General features: G+C 42.4%; 1 protein-coding gene across 1 annotated transcript in view; it reads left to right on the top strand.

Annotated features, from left to right (window-relative positions):
- Positions 1 to 23,876, top strand: part of CPNE8 (copine 8) — a 315,213-nt gene that overhangs the window by 134,189 nt on the left and 157,148 nt on the right. The window contains exon 5 of the mRNA XM_083182933.1: positions 20,350 to 20,389. Coding sequence (XP_083039059.1) covers positions 20,350 to 20,389 — 40 coding nt within the window. The remainder of the gene's footprint in view (positions 1 to 20,349; positions 20,390 to 23,876) is intronic.

Raw genomic sequence — 23,876 nt, 5'->3', positions numbered from 1 at the left:
AACTAGAATAAACCCCATTGTGAGCTAATACACACCCATCTTTAAATGTCTCATTCCAAAATTATAGGTAGAGATGTGGGGCCAAATGTAGTAATATGCTATTATTGTTAATGTGCGATTATAAGGCAACTGGCCGAAATTGCACATTTTCTGAAAATTGCACATGTAGTAACGTGCAAACTGTGGTAAAATTCGCACATTTTGACCTGTTGAAAAAATTGCAAATTCTAATTGCATCCAGATGTTTTCTCATAGAAAACAACAAAATCGCAAATGTAATAGGGTACAATTTTTCAAATTGCTCCCTAAATATGACCAAAAATTTAAAATTAAATAGACCAGGTCCAACCTGGCAAGTTTGACAGAAGAACAATTCACAGATTAGTGAGTAAAAGTAAGTTGAAATAAAATAATAACCCCTACCCCCTCCCCTGAGCATCACCAGCCCTGGAGTCATTGAGCTAGTCCTGGTTCACAAAAATGGGGGGGGGGGAGGGAGGGAGGGAATCGTGGGGATTCCCCAGATTTAAGAAACCAGAACCGAGTTCCAACACCCAGTGGTGTCATGCCACAGTCGAGGGACACTTTTTATACATGGTTGCCCAGCCGAACCATGACTAGCATGGCTGGTCAGGCCTGGACGGGGTACCTGGGGGAATGGGGACCCCTCCAATAAAGGGGTTCCCCCAGGCTTCACCTGTCCAGGGCTAAAGCCCGGGGCTGTCCCCACCACCCCTGGGCTGTGGGTGGTTGGCTTATTGTTTTGGTGTAAAACAAAAAAAAAAAACACATTGGTTTTCACAGTAGAACTACACGTCCGAGAAGGCCTCCCCTGCATGATGGGACTTGGAGAACCATAAGTCCCAGCATGTGGGGCATTAATGGGCCTGTTTAGACTTGTTGTTCTGCTGTTTAAAACAATGTAAAAAAAAAAAGACACAGACACAGAAAAGTATAACTTTAATACACACACTAACATAGAGTACACACATACTTACCCTATCCACCTTCTTCTGATGGAGCAGCTCATCTCCTATATGGGAGTCACTTTGAGGTTAGTCGCAGGGATTACCATGGACCTCCATCATGGAGAATTTGCTCAGCCCTGATTGGCTCTAAGCATTTCCATGGAGATACCTACAGCCAATAAGGCCTGAGCTGACCTCTGATTGACTCTAGGCATCTCCATGGAAATACTTAGAGCCAATCAGGGCTGAGCCGAATTCCTGTGATGGAGGTCAGTTGGAATCTCCCGTATGGGAGATGAGTCGCTCCGTCTGAGAAATGTGGATAGGGTAAGTATGTGTGTACTGTATGTTAGTGTGTATTAAAGTAATACTTGTCAATGTCTGTGTTTGTTATCACAGTAGAACTAAAAGTCTAAGCATGCCCAGTAATGCCCCGCTGGCACTTGTAGTTCTCCAATTCTCAGCATGTGGGGGAGGCCATCTGTGATAACCAATGTTTTATTATTATTATTTTTTTTACACCAGAGCAATCATCCCGCTACCCAGAACTGAGGGGTGGCGGCTTCAGCCATGGCTGGCAGAAACCTGGGGAAGACCCCTTTATTGGAAGGTCCCCATTCCCCAGGTACCCCGGCCAGCCATGGTAGTCATGGTTCAGCCGGATATCCATGATGGATATGGGAGCTTGGTGCTGGTTCCAGAATACGGAGGACCCCTAGTCTCCCCCCATTTTTGGGGAACCAGGACTGGCTCAATCAGCCCTGGGCTGGTAATGCTGGGGGGGGGGGGGGGATAAAGAATTGCACATTACTGGTCTAAAGAATTGCACATTACTGTTACAAAAATAAAGCACAAGTTTTCTGTCTAAAAATTTGCACCCTATTACATTTGCAAATTTCAGGAAAAAATTGCACATTTGACATTGTGCGTTTTTTTAGCTGTCTGAAAAATCTCACCCTATTACATCTCACCCATGATATAAAAATGAGTATTTATTTACAGTGCAAATTAAAAACAAATTGATAAAAAAAATAGTGCACTTCATAAACTCCACCAAGTAAGGAAACCATGGAAAGATGATAAAGAAATATACTGCTTGTGCAGAGTCCAGATGTTCTTGTCAACAGGCTGGCAATGGTCAAATAACTCCCTGTTATGCTTGGTAGTAGAGGGGAGTCTTCATTGTTTGCTACAAATGAAGGCACCCCTCTACTACTATTGTGTTTCTGTCCTGCCTGATCTTTGTCAAGGTGTGCCAAGATGGGCAGCAATGGTTCTATTTATACCACACGGCACTAAGGAAACAGGAAATTATGTCACATTCCTGGTTAGACTGACCATATGAATTAACCATTTTAAATAATGACCAGTATATTAATGAATAATATTCATAAAGTGATATTTCATTTCTAAACCGGTATGTTATTATGACAAGTGAATTTGTCAAAATTGTGTGAAAACTGCCAAGCAAACATTTTATTCATAGTTACATGCTGTAGTAGGTGAGGCTGAATAAAGACTTGCGTCCATCTAGTTCAACCTATGTTTATAGTAGCTTATCCCTTGTTGTATAGTATGTTTCTTATTAATTACAGATTATGATACTTATTCGTACCCATGGATGTTTTTAACCAATAAATGTTTATCCAACCTTATTTTAAATGTATTTATAGTGTCTGCCGACACCACTTCTCCAGAGTTCCAAAGTTTGACTGCTCTGACGGTAAATAATTTTTTTCTTCTAGATGAACAAAATCTTTTTTTTCTTCTAATCTAAACTCGTGCCCTCGCGTCCTAGAGTCCTTTCTATTAGAAAAAAGGGTGTTTGACAGTTCCTTATATTGACCCCTAATATATTTATACATGTTGAGCATATCCCCCCTTAAACGTCTTTTCTCTAGTGTAAATAGTCCCAAATTGTTTAATCTTTCCTCGTAGCTTAAATTCTCCATGCTTTGTTGCTCCCTTTTGGATTTTTTTCTAATTCTATGATGTCCTTTTTATAGTGCGGGGCCCAGAACTGTACTGCGTATTCGAGATGCGGTCTAACCAATGATTTGGACAGAGGCATAATTACTTTTGAGTCCCTAGTTTCCATGCCCCTTTTAATACATGCAAGAATTTTGTTGGCCTTTTTTGTTGCTATATTACATTGAGCACTACACCCCAGTTTGTTGTCTATTTGGACTACTAGATCCTTTTCGAGTACTAAATTACCCAATTCATCCCCGCTTAGGTTATAACTAGCACACTGGTTATGTCTCCCAAGGTGCATGACCTTGCATTTGTCCACATTGAACCTCATCTTCCACTTTTTTGCCCACTCATCTAGATTGTCAAGATCATTTTGAAGCGTGGTGACATCTTCTGATGATTTAATAACTCTGCTCAGTTTTGTATCGTCCGCAAAGATGGATACATTGCTGAGTAACCCCATCCCAATATCATTAATAAAAATGTTAAACAAAATGGGCCCAAGAACCGAACCCTGTGGCACTCCACTTAGTACTGGTATCATATTTGATACGGCACTGTTCATGACCACTCTTTGTTCTCTATCACACAGCCAGTTCCCTACCCATCTACAGATATTTGCCCCTAATCCCATGTCCTCCATTTTATTTATCAACCTCTTGTGTGGTACTGTGTCGAAGGCCTTAGCAAAATCTAGGAAAATCACATCTACAGCATTTCCATTATCAAGGTTTTTGCTAACCTCTTCATAGAAACCAAGTAGATTAGTTTGTCATGAACGATTTTTCACAAACCCCTGCTGGTTATTACTGAGTAAACTATGAAGGTATAAATATTCCTGGATATCATCTCTTAAAAATCCTACAAATAGTTTACCCACTATTGATGTTAAACTAACAGGTCTGTAATTAGCGGGATCCTCCTTTTCATCATAATGACCTGTAATGTTTACCGTTATATAGGAAATAACGCTTTTTTTTTACACAACATTTTCAATTTGAATTTATATAACAAATATATAATGAGATGTTTGCACACAATTTTTTGCGCATCTTTTACAGAGATGGTGGCATTTTTAGCAGATATTTTTAGATCTCTCACAGAGTATCTTCCATTAACTATTTATTTCCCAATAGTGCCAGCACACACATTGGCCCTTATTCTGCTTCACTCACAAAGGCAAATTCCTTCTCAAATGGACAAAACCATGTGCACTGTAGGGGGGGGGGGGGGGGGGCGTGGTGATGTAACGTGCAGAGAGAGTTAGATTTGGGTGAGTTATTTTGTTTCTGTGCAGGGTAAATACTGGCTGCTTTATTTTTGCACTGCAATATAGATCTCGCTTTGAAGTAAAACCCCACCTAAATCTAATGCTCTCTGCACATGTTACATCTGCCCCCCCCCCCCCGCAGTTCACATGGTTTTATCCTATTAAGAAGGAATTTGCCTTTGCGAGTGAACCAGAATAAGAGCCTTTGGCTCAGAAGTAGTACATCCCAAGTAGGACGTTTCTAATCTCTCTGTGTGCAATTACAATCGGTGGCTATGGGTGATTTATCAAGGCTTGGAGAAAGTACCCACCAATGAAATTCTGTCATTGTTGGTACAGTAATGTATCTCTCTCCAGTTTTTATTTCACCAAACATTGATGCATTTCTTCTCAAATGAGGTAGAAGGCGTCTAGTAGCAACCCTATATTTATGTTGCCGAAAGCCTTTAGAGAAGGGATGGGGAACCTTCGGCCCACTAGTTGTTGAACTACACATCCCAGCATACCTTGCTACAGGTTTTGGCAAACCTAGAAATATTAACAAGAGTCTTTAGGGGTTCTTAAAACACTGATTGATACCCCTTTCAGACAGAAAAAAAGACCCGGGAATTTCCCTGCTCTTGCCGTGTCAACCCGGGTTTTTCTTCTGTCTGAAAGGGTCAACACGGGTCTAAAGTTCCGGGACTTCGACCCAGGTATTTACCTGGGTTTTTTCCGTGTCAGACACGTGTTTGCGGCTGTGTGAAAGGGTCCGACCCGTGTTTTTCTCCTGACTATTAAAAAAATCATGCTGATTGGCTGATCTTTTCAGCTTCCCTGATTGGCTGAGCGGGCGTGGCAGTGCCGTGCAGCGCAACACTGGCCAAAATCAGGGCTCTCCTCCAGTGCAAATACCTGCGTCGAGTGGAAGCCCTCTCCACCAAAAATTGTGCCTTCCTCCTCCTGGCATAACACTGTGCCAGGTAGCACAGTGTAAGCATCTGCATAATGCTCTGATTTGCTGTAAGCAGCAAAACACACAGAGCACTCATGACCTCCAGGTTCTGCAACTTGTCAGCCATGTTTAATGCAATGCAGTGAGCAGACACCTCCCACTTTTCATGATCTCATCTCTGTGTGCCTTTAAAACTGTCCTTTTCTTATGACACACAGAGTTTTGCAGGAAAAATCCGGCTTCCCTTGCTGCCTAGTTGTACCCGAGTTTTTGTATCCGGGAAATACCTGGGTTTTGGGGATTTTTCTGTCTGAAAGGGGTATGAGTGACTTAATCTCTATTAGCCAATAGATCTAATGTCCCCATGGTTCCCCACAAATGGGATCTGGCCTTTGAGATGTAGAAAATGTGGACAGCGGTTTCTTACATGTGAATCTTAGAGCTGCTACACATCTAGGTCAGTATTAGTCAAGGGAACTGCTGCCAACCTATGCTATCATTGCCCAGTCACTGAGACTCTTGTATATAGGAGTTTAGGTCCTGAATAAAAATACAAAAAATGATATCAGCTGCACAAGTGTGTACGCAGGGCCCAGGAAGAGTGCACTTTCAAATGTATGATCAGTCTGTTAAATCTGGAGTAACTTGATGAGCAAGTCCTTTTACTAAAATAAATATTTGTTTTCATAAAGTAGCAGACCAAGGGGGATATCCTGATAGCAGTCCATTACCTCTGCTAATGGATTATCTGTTACCCAATAAGCAGGCTCAGGAGACTCAATTTTCTGCTGATTACACATGGGCCCAAGGAACTTATTCCGGATCCCATGTGTTTCTGCACGACAACAGGTCATTTACCAATTTACTACTGTTGAGCTGAAAAGCCTGTTATTATCGTGCGATAAATTACCACAAGGAATTGGACTACCCCAGAGAACTGGGAATCTGTTTAGACTCCATTACTCACATGCCTAATAGTAGAGGCATGTTACTTTTCTCTTTAGTGTGAAGGGGCTATCTGAAGCTTGACAAAGACATAACAAGCATTTTAGTGCGATAATTATGCAGCAAGCTTGAGTGACATGCACTCATGTAAAATGCATGAATGTCATACATAGTTAGAGTGCCCCCAAACCAGCAAAATTGGAAACCTACAGTGCTTCACCCAGCTTGCCATTTATCCTACCTCACATAACTTCCACCTTAATGCGTTTTCACACAGGCAACTTAGTAAGGGCTTGCATTAGTCATGGACACTGTATCTGCAGCAGCCCTTGGGTAAAGTATACATAATTCATATTGCTTACATAATTAGATTTAGCTGACTACCAGCAGAATTGATTTTATTTTATTTTTTCCTACATAAGACGTTTAAAATGCAATATACTATTCCAGACAGGTATACTGAAAACAAACGATAATACAACAAATGATAAAAATTAAAATGTTAATCCCGGTGTAGCCAAAGCATTGCATAGAAAATGTGAAAATTATTTGTCATGTGCAGAAGCCTCTGGATAACAATATGATTTTGAAATGAAAATCATTGTGTGCAATATGTTACTACCTAATGTATTTCACCCTGAAACCACGTGGCTATATTATAATCATAACATATATTTGTTTGTAACATACCGATGATGCCATACTTATTTCGCAGGATCGGTAACCCTCTGGGCTATGTAGTGCCACATCTTTAACTTTCCTCTGGGTGATTGGGATAAACGTATGCCCCTGATCTTTGTTCAGTACTGTGAGTGTTATAGGAACTACTTTTAAATGTAACCTGTTCTGGAGGCTACTTTAAAATGCAGAGCCACAGTGCAGGAACTACAAATCTTTGATGGCTTTAAAATATCTGATGTTCTGTATTGAATTCCTAAAAAATCTGGGGAGAGGTGTGCTAAGCTGTGAAAAGTAATAAAAAGGAAAGTGATAATTCTCCAACCAATCAGCTCACAACTGTCATTTTTTTCAAACACAGCATACAACATGACAGGAGCTGATTGGTTGGTACTTTATCTCTCTACATTTTATCACTTTTTAAGCTTCGTACATTAGTATGATGTCATACTTAGTAAATAACTCCCTGCATTATGTTTGATGGATTTTTACCTTTCAATAGGGTGGCACCTTCCAACATTGTGGTTGTTAAATTGGCAGTTCTCCACTAGGGATGGAATGTTGAAAGAAATAAACAGTCATAAAACATTGTTTAGTCCAGTGCAATTTGGCTTAGTCAAAATCAAGATGTGTAGTTAAGCCAATGGAGAGAGAGAGGCTGCCATCCCCAACCGCTTAGTCCGTGTGTACAGCCAAATACACTGTGCGGCGGCTAATCAAAATTGACTTGCCAGTCTATTTGAACTGCCGATTGCGACGACGCAGGGATGTGAATTGATGTTGCCCGTAGTGTTCACAAGGGACAATTCTGGCTAACCTAGGTGATTTTAACCATCTAGTCAAATTTGCCTGGCCAAATCGCCCCATGTGTACACGGCTTAACACTTAATTCTCTCAGAAGATCTACCAAAAGTCATACATTTGTATCACAACGCATAGACTTGCTAGCAGCTGGTTCAAATGCAGCTGCTACAATTCCCATTCTAGCCACAATACACCCTTCCTGTATTCTTATCACAGGCTGCCTGTAACATAGCAAATTTGTTTCAAGATTAGTTAACTGACTTTCAAAGCCCGACATGACCAGGGCAGGCATTTACCAGAAGCAACTTCTGATCCCTTGCTGCCTCTTTTGATTTACTGTAATATGTAAATGGACTATAAACTGTATCTATAATCTCCCTAAACTCATCCGCCGGTTAAACTTTCAGCTTTGCGGACCTGACTCGAAAGAACCCACTGCAGAGAGGTCTACACTATAAAATCAACCTGATTTATGTCTTGATTTACAACCTGATTTATGTCTTCCCACCGATTCCCCTAGTGGCTCGGGTGCTAAGGAAGATAAGGAGAGACGGAGCCGAGGTTATCCTATTGGCTCCAGACTGGCCATGAAGAACGTGGTATCCAGATCTTCTAAGTCTTCAAAGGGACTTGTGGCGTGTACCTCTGCAAAGAGACCTGCTCATGCAAGGTCCGTGCGTCTTCCAGGCCTTAGAGCAGCTTCGTTTGACGGCCTGGAGGTTGAGCGGCAGATCCTAACAGAGAAAGGATTTCACACATCAGTCATCAAGACCATGACGAGTGCTAGGAAGCCGGTAACGGCTGCACATTACCACCATATCTGGAAGAGATATGTAGGATGGTGTGAACAAGGGAAGTTTGCTCCGGCGGAGTTTAAACTTGATAGATTCCTCAGATTCCTTCAATCTGGTTTGGATCTGGGCCTACGTTTAGGCTGCTTGAAAGTGAAGGTATCTGCACTGTCTGTCTTTTTCCAAAAGAAGCTGGCTAATATACCTGAAGTGCAGACGTTTCTACAAGGCGTCTTGCATATACAGCCTCCTTTTGTGGCCCCAACTCCACCATTGGACTTGGATGTCGTTCTGACGTTCCTTCGATCCTCCTGGTTCGAACCGCTGGAGGAAATAGATTTAAAATATCTTACATGCCGGGCGTGGCCTGGCGGGCTTGCTGAACGCACGCATCCTAGTGCAGCTCCCGCAGCCCAACTCTTTAAAAGCCCTTTTCCACACCAAATAACCTAAGCCCATCCTGTACGCTGCCCACATACCTTCCCTCCTGTGCCCCGATCGAGTCAGCCGCTGGCCGCGGAGCCGGGGAGTGCTTTCTGGCACTTCTGCGGGTTGCGGCCTAGTGCATCCACTGAAACCGGGACCTGTAATTCTGGAGCCGTCGCGTCCATACCGGACGCCAGCGGGGAAGCAGAAGAGGGATCCCTAGGACACCCGGCAGCAGAGAAGAGTGCCCCCGCCCTGCCTGACTCGGGTACCCCCTGCGACAGCTCCGGAGATGCGCCGCAAACTGCGGCATCCAGATGGACCAAGTACAGGCTGGCAGAGGAGTGACGCGGCTAGAAGCGGGACCGCGTCACTGAAGAGGTAAGAGGAGACAGGGCCTGGCAGTGTGCCGGGAGCACGGGACGGCCCCGCAGAGCTCCCAGGGGAAGCGTTGGGGGACCTTGTCCACCAGGTCCCAGGACTAGTAGAGACGCAGCCGCCATTTTCTTTGAGTCACCCTGCCCTGGCTTGCAGATCTCTGGCAGACCCTCCCTCCCTACCCAGTGGGATACAATAAATACTTTGAGGCACTGCACAGAGGCTGTTCCCCAGCACATTAGAGTCCCACAGACCCTGGGGTCCGACTATACATACAAATAAAGGTCTACAGGCTGTGGCTGACAAAACATAATACTGAAAGAAGAGGGCACTCTCCCTTGGTCTCATGCACTTCTCCATCCTCTTTCTTGCATTGGAGCGCCATCTTGTGGTGACAGAGAATAAGACATCCTGATATATTATTATATTTCTAAACCATCCAAAACCACACTACACTGAACACGCTCCCAGAACTGTTGCATTCTATATAGCCCTCCGACCAATATTGGCAAGCCTCCAAACCAATTATGGGCTGACAACAGCAATTGACCACAGGCCATGACCCCATAACCACCCACACAATATGGGGAGGTATGGTCGCTGGTCTACCACCGGGCTCACTATGCACTAACCCTCCTGCAATATGCTACTAAATTGCTAAAGCTATTCATCCACCCACCTAATTTTCATAGTTTGTCTACTTATGGGGAAAACCAGGAGAGGCCTACAGACGTCTAAGAACCCGAGTGACAACCAACCTAAACCCAACATCTTCCGATATCTCACGCAAGGTCCTGGGGTTAGCACAGATGATATGCAAGCATCCTCGGACTGTTCTCAGTCGCCAAAAGATCCCCTTCAGATGGATTCTTTACCAAGCCCCTCCACCTTACAGACTACAGAGGTCACGCTGACAGAGGTCCTAACATACCTTCGCACCCTGCCCACCAAAGCAGACCTCCCATCCAAAAAGGATTTCCTTGACCTGGAAAAGTCACTGCGTGAAACAATTAAAGTGGAAATCTCAACGATGCAATCTGACCTGAATCACACGACACAACGAGTCTCTGAGTTAAAAGATCAAACTGGAGACATTACCAACTATCAGGACAAACTCTACGAAATTACCTCCACCCACGCTCAAGAACTGATATCTCTCCAACGCCGGTTAGATGATATCGACAACAGAGGGAGGAGGAACAATCTACGGATAAGAGGCCTTTCTGAGGACATACAGGGTCCTGGCATTGTGGACGCCCTCACAAAAATTTTCAATGAGATAACTGGTGCCATGCCCGACAACACCATTGTCTTTGACTGAGCCCATCATGCCTTGAGACCTCGAGGACTGCAATCGGACAAATCCAGAGATATTATCTGCCGCCTACACTATCATAAAGAAAGAGAAGATATTTTGAATAAGGCCCAAAAGTTAGAAGCCATTGAATTTAACGGTGATAGGATCCAAATATTCCCTGACCTCTCATGGAGCACCCTCCAACAGAGACGCCTTCTCAAACCCCTCACCGATCTACTTAAGCAGAAAAATATCAGATTTCGGTGGGGCTTCCCATTAAGTATTCAGGCATCCCATGAGGGTAAACTGGTGACTTTGCAAACTCCAGAAGATCTGGACTCATTCTGTAAGGCCCTTGAAATATCCAGACCACATATAGCCGATTGGATACACCTGACAAAATGTCTAGACCATCCACGCCCCCCGTCCGGCCACACAGTGGGTAAAAACACCGTTACACCTTCAACATCCGGATCGGCCCAACCTGACGCGGTGACTTGAAACGGATTTCCCTCTGATGAACTGAACAATACCCAATGAAAAGAGGGTTTGTAAGAATAATTTCAATGTCTCCTTTCTAGAGATAGCCTATGTCTTGAAAATGTTTCAGACACCCGCTGGTGATACAGGCCCCTTCCGCTTAGACACCTTGGCCTTTCCCGACACTCATAGGGCGTCCTAGATATTTAGGGAAAAGTACAATTGAACCCTTAATAGTTTAAGTTTAATTCTAAATAGCTCATTCCCCCTGACCCTCAATATTCAGGCCTACCTTTTCCCCAATAGCATATTAAAAAGTTTCCCCAACTGTTAAGATCCCTGTCTGTAGTATAAATTAGCTATCAACCTTGGAACCGCTACTTTTGGGTCCAATGGGTCCCATATTTGTTGGCAGCACCAGCCTCCCCTCCCCTAACTGTACCATGTTCTGAATGGTTTACTAGCTGTACCCCTGATGGGAGGGCCAACTGGTAGACGGCTACTGCAGGGAACCTTCTCTCCTATGGGTAATTTTACATTCCAGAGATGGATAGCTTTTGATTAACATAATGTGTGTTCAATATGTTCTACAGTCTTAACTGTTTGAAAAATTTTAAGTTTCATGTTTGTTTTAGCCTTACCTCACACCCGGTGGGGACTTCGAGCACTGACTCCAGTTAGGGTGAACCACATTTTTCTTGGATTGTGATGCCCTACGGTAGCATCACTAGATCCAACAGTGGTTTTACACTTCACTTGTTGAAAATTTGTAATTTTCTGCTTTTTTCATGTGTTTTTCTTCTCTGCTCTTTTCTTCTCATATATCCTCTCCCCCTCCCCCCCTCCTCCCCTTCCACCCCTTTGCCTAGGGACCACTTCATCCGTATACATCTGGACTGGAGCTGGACATGGTATATAAAAGTGTGCACTAGAAAACTCTGACATGCCGCAGTCGAATACAATCACACTTAATCTTTGCTCCCTAAATGTGAAAGGACTTAATATACCAGAGAAAAGGTCTTTTTTGCTTAGAGAACTTAGGTCCAAAAGAATTGATATAGCCCTCCTGCAGGAAACGCATTTTAAATTGGGTGCCTTACCTAGAATGACTAGTCATCACTACCCCCTAGTATATTCTAGCAGTAACTCCATGGGAAAAACTTTAGGAGTTTCCCTGCTACTATCTCGCAGACTACAACCTTTAGACATCTCACATCATACGTTAGTAGAGGGACGTTGTCAAATACTAAAATGCACAATACATTCGCAAAAATACACATTTGTGAATGTTTACTTTCCTAATACAAGACAGAGGCAATTTTTTAGTAGAGTCCTGCGACTTATTTAGCCATTCAGAGAAAGTTGCCTTATGATAGGTGGAGATTTCAATTGGTCTTTAGACCCCTTACTGGACTCCAATCCCTAGCTCCCCTCGTATACACGATCAACGTAAAATGAAGCAGCTTCTACATGACCATCAATTGATAGACGCATGGAGGATTCTCAACCCCTCGGTCAAAGACTACACCTATTTCTCACCACCCCACTCCATTTACTTCCGTCTAGACTATTTTCTGGTAGACCACCAGTATTTACAACATTTCACACATAGTGAAATTGGACAGATCACTTGGTCTGACCATGCCCCTGTCTACATCACAGTGAAAGTCCCATCCTCTTCTCCACGCCCCTGGTCTTGGAGGTTTAACGAACTCCTTCTTTCTGACCTTAGATTCAAAAAGGAACTATCTACAGCAGTTTCTGATTATATTGCTTACAATAATAATGATTTAACCTCTCCAATAACAGTGTGGGAGGCGCACAAATGTGTGCTTAGAGGGAAGTGCATACAACTGGGGTCCTTAATGAAAAAAGAAAAAGAAGCGCGGAAGGCGGAACTAATTGAGCAGATAAAATCCTTAGAAATGTCCCACAAATCTACACTTTCACCTGACACGTTAAAAGAATTAACGGAGGCTAGATCGATGCTTAACCAACTAATGCGAGATAAGACTAAACTTGAGCTGCGCAAGTGCAGGCACAAATACTACCTTTGGGGTAATAAACCCAGGTCCATGCTAGCGAGGGCCTTAAGAGCCCAAAGAGCGCAAACTTATGTCCAGAATGTAATGGACGCTGAGGGGAAACGGGTACACACCTTCACCCAGATAGCAAAAGCTTTTGAGGAGTATTATGCGCGGCTTTATAATTTAAGAGGTGGGTCTTCCCCGACAGACAAACTCTTACTTAAACAGGAGATTAATAAGTACTTAACATCAGTGCGATTTCCAAAACTCTCTGATGCAGATTTATCCTTGCTAGAGTGCCCGTTCACTATAGAGGAGCTAGAACAGGCTTTATCCAATACCCGCTCCGGAAAAAGTCCAGGCCCAGATGGATTCCCGATACTTTATTATAAATCCTTCCGTTCGATACTGATGCCCCTCTTTCTAAAGGCATGTAACGCCATCTCAAAAGAGACGATCTTCTCCTCTCAAAGCTTAGAGGCCCACATATATATCATCCAGAAAGAGGGGAAGGACCCAGCTCAGTGTTCCAGTTATAGGCCTACCTCACTTTTAAACACAGACCTAAAGTTATTTGCCAAGCTTCTTGCCTTGCGACTAGGACCCCTTCTCCCTGAGTTGGTTCATGAGGACCAAGTGGGCTTTGTCACTGGTAGAGAGGCAAAAGACAATACAACCAAGGTGATCGATTTGATCCACTTTGCGAAGCTTGGGGAAGCCCACGTGGTCCTCCTGTCCACTGATGCAGAGAAGGCTTTTGACAGGATAGACTGGACCTTCATGGAGACTCTTCTCGAACACATAGGGTTAGGCCTGAAGTGTCTCCACCGTATACTGGCCTTATATAGTACCCCTTCAGCCTGAATCCGGGTCAATGGAGCCCTATCGGACTCAGTTAGGATTCAGAATGGCACCCGCCAGGGCTGTCCCTTATCACCCCTAATCTTTGTAATGTGCATGGAGGCCCTGGCATGTGCGATACGAATGAACGAAAACATCAAAGGTGTCCAGGTCGGCAGAAATGAACATAAATTGGCCCTATATGCAGATGACCTATTGGCAACCATCTCGAGCCCTACTATTTCCCTGCCGTCTTTGATGTTAGAATTCGAGAAATTTGCTCTCCTATCTAACTTCAAAATCAACTTTACCAAATCTGTAGCCCTAAATATATCTGCCCCAGATAAAATAGTTGAAGGTCTTGAAAGGGCCTTTCCTTTTTAATGGCACCCAACATGCATCAAATATTTAGGGGTCTTGCTGTCCAGGGATAATTCAAATCTCTTCCAGCTTAATTTTGTGCCTCTACTCGCTAGCTTAAAAGCCGTGGTTTCAAAATGGTCCGTACTTAAATTATCCTGGTTGGGCAGAATTAACACGATAAAAATGAATGCCCTCCCCAAAATACTATTTTTATTTCAAGCCCTCACAATTACAATACCCTCTTCTTTCTTCAAAGAATTACAAAGCATAGTGAGCAAATTTGAATCGCAGACCTAGAAGCTCTCAAAGAGTCCTTGTCCAAAGTCGAGATAGGGGAGGTTTACAACTCCCTCACTTCCTTAGTTACTACCATTCTGTACTCATAACCAGGATTGTGGAGATGTCTAGGCCTGTACAATACAAACAGTGGCCTGCTATCGAAGGTCACTCAGTAGGAGTATCCCCCCGGTTCATCCCTTGGCTTCGGGGGATCCCTCTGGTACGACATCCAACTCTGACCCCAACACTCTTGTGTTGGAGCAGGTACAGACGTCTCCACTATTTTAACCCGGGTACGTCACTTCTTACTCCTCTAATTAATAACCCTGTATTCCCCCCGGGATTCAATTTACGGAATCTCCCTAGTCGCTTCTCATTGGACATATCATACCTGGGTCAGTTGGTAGATAGATCTGGTTTACGTTCCTTTGAGGACTTACATAAGGACGCTGGTGTCCCGACGGGTCTCTTCTGGTTCTATCTCCAAATTAGACATTAAATCTCCTCCCTTCCTAAACGAACTCATAGCTGGGAACCGACTCCCTTCGAGTTGTTATTGCTCTCTCAGGAGTCTCCAAAACACTTGATTTCCAAATTTTATCAAATATGCCTGAGTAACCTCCCAGATCCAATGCCTGCATACACAGTAGCTTGGCACAAAGAGCTTGGTCGGGACCTGTCGGGGGACCAGTGGAATCAAATATTTAAATATGTTTTTGCATCCTCCTCATCTATCCAAACACTAGAAACCCAGTATAAGATATTATCGCGTTGGTATAGATGCCCATCCACACTACACAAAATGAATAACACTATACCGGATCTCTGCTGGAGATGCAATCAGCATCCGGGCAATCCCTTACACATATGGTGGTCTTGCCCAGTTATTCAAGAATACTGGAGTCAGATCCATAATATCTCAGAAAAAATTACTAACTCCTCTCTCCCCTTCAGCCCGGAATTCTGGTTGCTTAATCTTATGGATACGCCCATTTCCCGATTTAAGAACTCACCTGATAAACACAGCTAGGGCGGTCATACCCTGCCATTGGAGAACCAACTTGGCCCCTCCCATTGCGCTTTGGTTTCGCAGGATAGATCTATACATGTCCATGGAGGATCTGACTTTATTTCTGAAAAAATCTCCTCAGACTTTCACTGCTACGTGGTTAGGTTGGCTCACATATAAAGAATCCGCAGATTACTCTCATTATATTACGCCAGGCCAGTTCGGTGAGATGTAGTGATCCCTGGGCACAACCCTTGCCTCCCCCCGCCCTACCTCCCCACCCTCCTTTTCCCTTCCACTTCTCTCTTCTTTACTACACTTTCACTATACTACTCCACCTTCTCTCAAAGAATGTACTTTCTATTTTTCTCTTAAACGACGATTAGTTGCATTATGTCAATGCTCTGTTTTATAAATGTACCCTCATCATATTCAGATATACGAATACTGCACATAATTCCTGTGATTGTCTTTATTATTTTCTTCTTTGACTGTGCATTACATTGATTTGTATCATTGATGTATTGTGACTTTCTTCAATAAAAATTGATTGCACAAAAAAAGGTACTTATGTAGTATCTGGGCTGCCGATTTCTAAATCGGGTCGGATCGGGAGATCGCATCGCATCGCATGCGACCATGCGATTCGATGCGATGCGATGCGATGCGATGACCCGATTTTTCCATAGGAATCAATGTTAAAATGGACTGAGTCCATTTTAACATGGAATTCAATGGGAAAAATGGGTCCTTTTCATACCCCTACTATCCAAGTGGGCATGGAGTTGGATATAAACCTGTGGCGAGCGTAGCGAGCCACCGAGCCCGAAGCGTGGCGAGCGAAGCGAGCCCCGCGAGGGGACGAATACCGTCCCCTCGCGGGGCTCGCTTCGCTCGCCACGCTTCGGGCTCGGTGGCTCGCTACGCTCGCCACAGGTTTATATCCAACTCCATGCCCACTTGGATAGTAGGGGTATGAAAAGGACCCATTTTTCCATAGGAATCATTTTAACATTGATTCCTATGGAAAAATCGGGTCATCGCATCCGATATCGGATGCGATATCGGATGCGATGCGATGCGATATCGCATCGCATCGCATCTGATTGTATGCCTTAACTTAAGGCATACAATCAAAAAATCGGCAGCCCAGATACTACATAAGTACCCAAAAAAAAAATATCTTACATGGAAGACAGTGGTCTTATTAGCCTTAGCCTCGGCTAGGCGGGTCTCTGAGCTGGGGGCGTTAACCTGCAAGAGCCCTTATTTGATCTTCTATGAAGACAGGGCAGAATTACGCACTAATCCGCGTTTTCTTCCCAAGGTGGTGTCAGCATTCCACGTGAACCAACCAATTGTGGTTCCTGCTAGTGGCCCTCAGTCTGAGGTACCGACAGCTTTGGATGTGGTTCGGGTTCTCCGTGTGTATATCCGGAGAACGGCAAGAATTCGTAAGACTGAAGGACTTTTTGTCTTATATGATGCCCAAAAGATCGGGCACTCTGCATCCAAGCAGTCTATTGCACGCTGGATCTGTGCAACCATAAAACAGGCTTATGTGGTGGCAAAGCTTCCTATGCCTGCTGGGGTGAAAGCCCACTCAACTCGTTCAGTGGGGACTTCCTGGGCGGCTGCCCGAGGAGTGTCGGCCTTACAATTATGTAGAGCCGCTACATTGTCAGGCCAACACACTTTTGTCAAGTTTTACAAATTTGATGCTTTGGCCACTGAAGATACTCAGTTTGGACAAGCGGTGCTGCGGCATTCTCCGCACAATCCCGCCCGTTCTGATGTCTTTGGTATATCCCCATCGTTATGAACGACTTCCCTGTATCCCATAAGAATGTAAGAGAAAATAGGATTTTTATACCTACCGGTAAATCCTTTTCTCTGAGTTCTTATGGGATACAGGGCGCCCGCCTCTGTGCGGAGTTCTGCCTTACTCACTCTGGTGAGCTGTGGACCACTACTGGGTCCTTTCATTACCCTGGTTCCTTGATGGTTAGCAAGGGTGGAGGTTACCAGAATAACCTTATCGTTTACATCATGTAACCCAGCTGTTCATGAGTGTTGTTGTCACTTAGGTGACATTTGTTATAAAGTTGTCCCAGTTGGGACACAAAGTGTTACAAATGTTGTCAATAGTTGACATATTAATAAGGCCCTGAAACTTCCACGTGTTTTGTGGTCGTTACAAGGGTATCTGTATGTTGAAAGTTATGTTTGGGTGTGCTGGATGAATCTCACCACATTAAATATTACACATATTCCTCTCATATTGTTCTTCTCCTTCGGCACAGTTTTCTATTAACTGGCTAGATGGGAGGGGAGAAGCCAGTACACCCTGTATAAAAGTTTATATGTGCCTGTCTCCTACGGAAACCCTCTTTCCCCCATCGTTCTGAACGACTTCACTGTATCCCATAAGAACTCCCAGAAAAGGATTTACTGGTAGGTATTAAAATCCTATTTTACGGGCTAAATTTATACAGTACTCATTATCTCCGATTTGAGGTGGTAGCGGGGTGCATCTCTAACTACTATCAGCTACCCAATGCTGGATGCACTCATTAGAGTTTTTTCCTAGATGCACTCCACATTTAATTGTTTTTGTGTTGTTTGTCAGTTTGTCAAAAAACAAGTTTTTTATAGATAAATAATAAAAGTTATGTTTTAAATATTGTAACCATTACATAAATCGAAGAAATCTTTTTTTCTCAAAACGTGCCCCCAAACAAAGGAGAGTACTTTTTTCTTCCTTTCATTAATTCTATGACTCTTTACTCTCAGGGGAGCACCTCCACAAATGTGATATTCCTTCCTTAATTGTACCAATCAATATTTCACCTTTATTGTGGATTCAACACTATTTTAACAGAAATAACTTGATACATCTTATACACTATATTGAGTAAGTGCTACTTGTGCACGGGTTCTCCACCCCAGTCCCCTTTCCCCAATCTTATATACCTTTATAAACCAACCTGATGAAAAGGCATTTAGCCTTGAAATGTCACCAATGATGGATTTATTAATGGTTTCCATTTGAAGTTCTTTGGAGTGCCGCCTGGTTCTTTTGCACCCGGAAGGGAACCACACCATGTATTCCAAAAATGAAGGCACCATGGCAGGTGACAAATTGACAGGAGTGCCACACCATTCCATTTGATTCAGGCTGGTAAGACCATCATTTTATTATAGTATAGCAACGTTTCAAAGCTACAAAGGCTTTGTCATCAGGCTAATAGATAAATATGATTAGCCTGATGACAAAGCCGTTGTAGCTTTGAAACATTGCTATGCTATAATAAAATGATGGTTTTACCAGTCTGAATCAAGTATTATTGGAGTGCCGCACCATCGCTGGGTATATATACATGTTTCTAGGTGCGGGCACCCAGTCATTTATGCATCAAGAGGCTGTGCCGAGCTGCCGTGTCTAATATATATATACAGTATATAGTCCAAATAGATAATGGCACTCGCTATACATATAATCCTGGTCCTGTTGCCTTCCACAATTAGGAGCACTCGGTCCCCACAAATAGACAATGTCCGGTGGCACTCAGGAACTTGAAAGAAGGACACAGCCACAGGCGCTCTTAAGAGCGCCTGTGGCTGTGTCCTTCTTTCAAGTTCCTGAGTGCCGCCGGACATTGTCTATCTATATATATATATATATATATATATATATATATATATATATATATATATATATATAAATATATATTTTTTTTTTTTTTTTTTCTACATGTATAAAAATTTACATTAACAAAAACTGTACTTGCCCCATGTGGGGTGTTATCCACTTTATTAGCTGATTGTACTGAGATATTTAAAAAGAGCCAATGTACTTGACATCATCTGAAGAAATCTAAATGGTCAAAAATATATTCTATTATTTTTTTTTTTTTCACTTGACTAATGGACATGATCATAAAACAATAATAAATGTATTTTAAATTGAATGTTTTGATACATAATACAGTTGGCGAAAGGCCAAGAAGCAAACCGATATATTAGATAATGATATATGCATAACCGTTTTTAAATTTTAAGTACAAAAATGGTTTCAACTGAATCTTTACACTATGTAAATAACTTGGCTACCCTAAAATATCATGCAATCAAATTACTTTAACAAATATAGAAAGTGCAAATTAATTTAACTTGTTTGTTGAGAAAATAATAATAAAAAGCCTAACTAGTTGTAAATCAGCACATGATGTGCTATGTTATATCCCAGCTTCATGACATCTCAAGGTTCCCCCACTATGTGTCCGGAGGAAGCCAGTGTGGGAAAGAGCATGTAATATGGTGGAGAAAATATTGTTAACTGGAGATCAGTGAGTCAGGTCATCCTTAACCGGAAAATAAACTACAACAAAAGTATGTCATATAATTGTACATGTTCTAGCAATGTGGATTTAATCAGCAGTGTTTAAGTGAATAGAAGGCCTGTGCGCCGCCTCCTTCGTTCAATCCCCCTCCTCTGTGCTGGCCGCAGTGCTAGGGTATCCAGCGCAATAGAGTTTGAGCATTAGAGCACTTATACTCTATTGCATATGCGCAGACTTCTGGAAAAATGGCGAGGCGGTACCCTGGAAGGTAAGTATTAAAAAATGGTTGTAGTGTGTGTGTGTTTTGGGCACCCCTGGGAATCAGTGGCCCGTGTGCATCGGGCACATTGCACCCATTATAAATATACCACTAGATTTAGTATTTTTACAGGTTTCTAAAATTAGTTTAATTTTATCCTTTTTTAGGCTTAAATTAAAATAAAATCATTGTAAGCTACCTATTACTCATTATAGATGCCATCTGCAAATAATCTGATACTGTAGTTTGTATATTCAAATACATTTTCTTTCTTTTATTTTTAGGTATGATGTTGACTCAAAAAGTCCCAATTTAGCAAAGCATGTAAGTTATTATTCCATTGTCCATCTTATGCATTCTATTGTGTAAATTTAATTTAAATAGCCAGCATTGTTGGTATAATAACTAGCACCACCCTGACAATGTATTGTAATGGATAAATACGGTATCCAGTCATTAGGTCTACACATAGGCGTGCGCACACTGGGCGGTATTCAATGTGAATACCTGCGAGGTGCAGCGAATCCTTTTTAGGATTCGCTGCACATTCGCCACGTTCCGGAGCCAGCGGGCTCCGGTATTCAACGTGTCAGGGGCTCGCTGCCCCTGACAGGCGAATATGAGCTCCTGCGGCGATTGCCGCAGGGAGCCTCAGGACGGAGCCAGGCAGAGAGATGGTAGTCTCTCTGCCTAGCCCAGACCTTTGTGGGGGCTTAGGTGTGCTCCCCGGGTGCCAGGCAGCACAGGCTGCCCCCCCGGCGGTGCCAGCAGGCTCACGTATATTCACTACACACGATCAAAATGATCGTGCAGTGAATATATGAATATGTAATGAGCGGCTCATGAATAAAAATAGCATGCCCCTCCTCAGAATAAAATTCCTGATTTTTTGACACCAAATGTAAAAAACAAAACACTTTATTTTAAAAGTTCACATTCCACTTCACCATAAAAAGATAGCGATTGCTACTCGGTGAATCATGGTGAAAAAAACCTAGAAATGTATTCGCCATGTGGTCATTGAATAGGGTGATTCACCGTTTTTGACAGAAATTCGCCAAACAGCACAAATTCGCCATAAAAACCTGGCGAATCAGGCTCATTGAATACCGCCCATTGAGTGTTAAGGGTGCACATGCACCCCCTAATGCTGTGCCCCCACCCCACACTTATTGCTGCTAGTAATACCAGCAATACCTTTTACCAAAGACTTTTGCTTTTTAGACCTGTATTCCATTAAAATAAGCGCCCATCAATCAATTATGTGTTTTGCATTATTAATTGTATTACACCTTTGTCATATCACAACATATCTGTGTCATACAGATATGATTTTGACTTTATTTGCACATACTGTTACACAGAGTAATTAGAAGATTAAAACTGAAATATTTAGGATATAATGGTGTGGCTGAGAGACGTTTTATATTGTAGTTAATGCACGCCTGATTGGCGGTGTTAGATAGACCCAAATGCAGTGTTAGACATGCCCAATAAAATGTGCTGCGCACGCCTATGGGTCTACAGTGTCTTAGTTGACCACTATTAGTCAACAGTCAGAAGCTTGACATGAAAAAATGTCAACATGGGCTTCTCATGAAAAAAAAAAACGACGTGTTCATACTTTACCATCCATGTGGATAAAAAGTTAGATTATAATAGTGTCCCCAAAGCATGGTGAGCGCAGCGACCCATGTTAGGAGACGCGGTATACTTATACAGTGTCCATGGCGACCTATGTCTACTCTATCATAGACACCAAAAACAATGAAAAACTCAGCTGACCCTTTCCAAAATGCAAACCTTTTTGATTGTGTTGACCCAATGTATGTCAACCATTTGTCCATGTCGACCTTCTGACTGTCGACAAATAGTGGTGGACCTTTGGACTGTTGACCTATACACTGTAGACCTAATATACCATAACCCCTAAATACAGCAGTCTGTAAAGTGTGAATTTCAGTTGGAGAACAAAACCGTAATGTTGTTCCCTACTGAGGAGAGCTTGTTCTATAAATACCATTGTAAAGTGTTTGTAAGCATTTGGAGGGATAAAAATAAAGTGGCATGCATGCAATGTAATGTTATTCCCTCAGTGTCATTGGTTACATGTGTTTGCCTGTTTTGCGCATTTTTTACCACAGAAATTGTCACAGCTTTGATATATTCCAATTAAAAAGGGCATCTTTTCACTATTTAGAGGCATTCTTGAAGGTATACTCCACTCAATCATAACTTAGAATCAGCAGAAAAAATACAACTGGCCTCTCTTCACAGAGATGTTGGTTATTAAAGAGCCAACATTATATTTCATTCACTAGGTTAATATCACTACTGCCCATTTTTATTTAATTCCTACGATCTGGGAATATGGCATTGTTTTAAATGATTAGGGTGACAACTGTAATAAGGTATTATGATCTGCCTCTTTTTAATTAACTGATGTTATTAGCTTTGTATCATCCCAAGAGATTTGGAAATCCAAAAAGTAAATTTTTTTTTGTCCATTCACACTGTAAATTTGACTGTGCTATTGGTTGTATTATGGCCATCAATCAAATTAGATAATTTAGAATCAATATTTTTCCATATGATAAACACATCTATATACTGTACACTACTGTTCAAAAGTTTGGGGTCACTTAGAAATGTCCTTATTTTTTAAAGAAAAGCACTGTTTGTTTTTTTAATGAAGGTAACAAATACACTCTATACAGAAACAGAACTACACTCTCTATACATTGTAAATGTGGTAAATGATTATACTAGCTGCAAACATCTGGTTTTTAAAGGAATATCTGCACAGGTGTATAGAGTCAATTTCCTCCTCCAACAGGACAATGACCCAAAGCACACCTCCAAATTATGCAAAAAACTATTTAGGGAAGAAGCAGGCAGCAGGTATTCCGTCTATAATGCAGTGGCCAGCGCAGTTACCAGATCTCAACCCCATTGAGCTGTATTTACATTCAAATCAGGTGAACGGTGTAGGAATTACTATGGTTTCTATATATGCTTCCCACTTTTTAAGGGACCAAAGTAATGGGACAATCCACTCAAAGCTATTTCATTAACAGGTGTGTGCTATTCCCTCATTTTTTCATAATCAATTAAGCAGGTTAAATTGATTCATGGTCTGACTTTTGCATTTGCAATCTGTTGCTGTCGATTCTCAATATGAGATCCAAAGAGCTGTCACTATCAGTGACACAAGACATCATTAGGCTGAAAAATCAAAACAAACCCATCAGAGAGATAGCAAAAACTTTAGTTGTGGCCAAATCAACTGTTTAGAACATTCTTAAAAATAAAGAGCACACAGGAGAGCATGGAAAATCCACCATGTAGTGGATGACAGAAGATTTACCTTCCTGGTGAAGTACAAACCCCTTTAAAACAGTTGATGAAGAACACTCTCCAGGAGGTAGGTGTATATGTGTCAAAGTCATCAATCAAGAGACAATTTCACAAGAGTAAATATAGAGGGTTCACCACAAGATGTAAACCATTGGTGAGCCTCAAAAACAGGGAGACCAGATTAGAGTTTGCCAAACAACATCTAAAAAATCCTTTACGGTTCTGTAACAACACTCTATGGCCAGATGACACAAAGATCAACTTGTACCAGAGTGATGGGAAGAGAAGAGTATGGAGAAGGAAAGGAACTGCTCATGATCCAAAACATAGCACCCCATTAGTGAAGCATGGTGGCGGTACTGACATGGCGTGGGGATGTATGGCTGCCAATGGAACTAGTTCCTTTATATTTATTGATAATGTGCCTGCTGGCACAAGCAGCAGATCGAATTCT

Source organism: Crinia signifera, chromosome 4, assembly GCF_055691185.1.
Source record: "Crinia signifera chromosome 4, ASM5569118v1, whole genome shotgun sequence".
Lineage (NCBI taxonomy): Eukaryota > Metazoa > Chordata > Amphibia > Anura > Myobatrachidae > Crinia > Crinia signifera.
The sequence above is the reverse complement of the archived record's forward strand: the minus strand, read 5'-3'. Positions and strand labels throughout refer to the sequence as shown.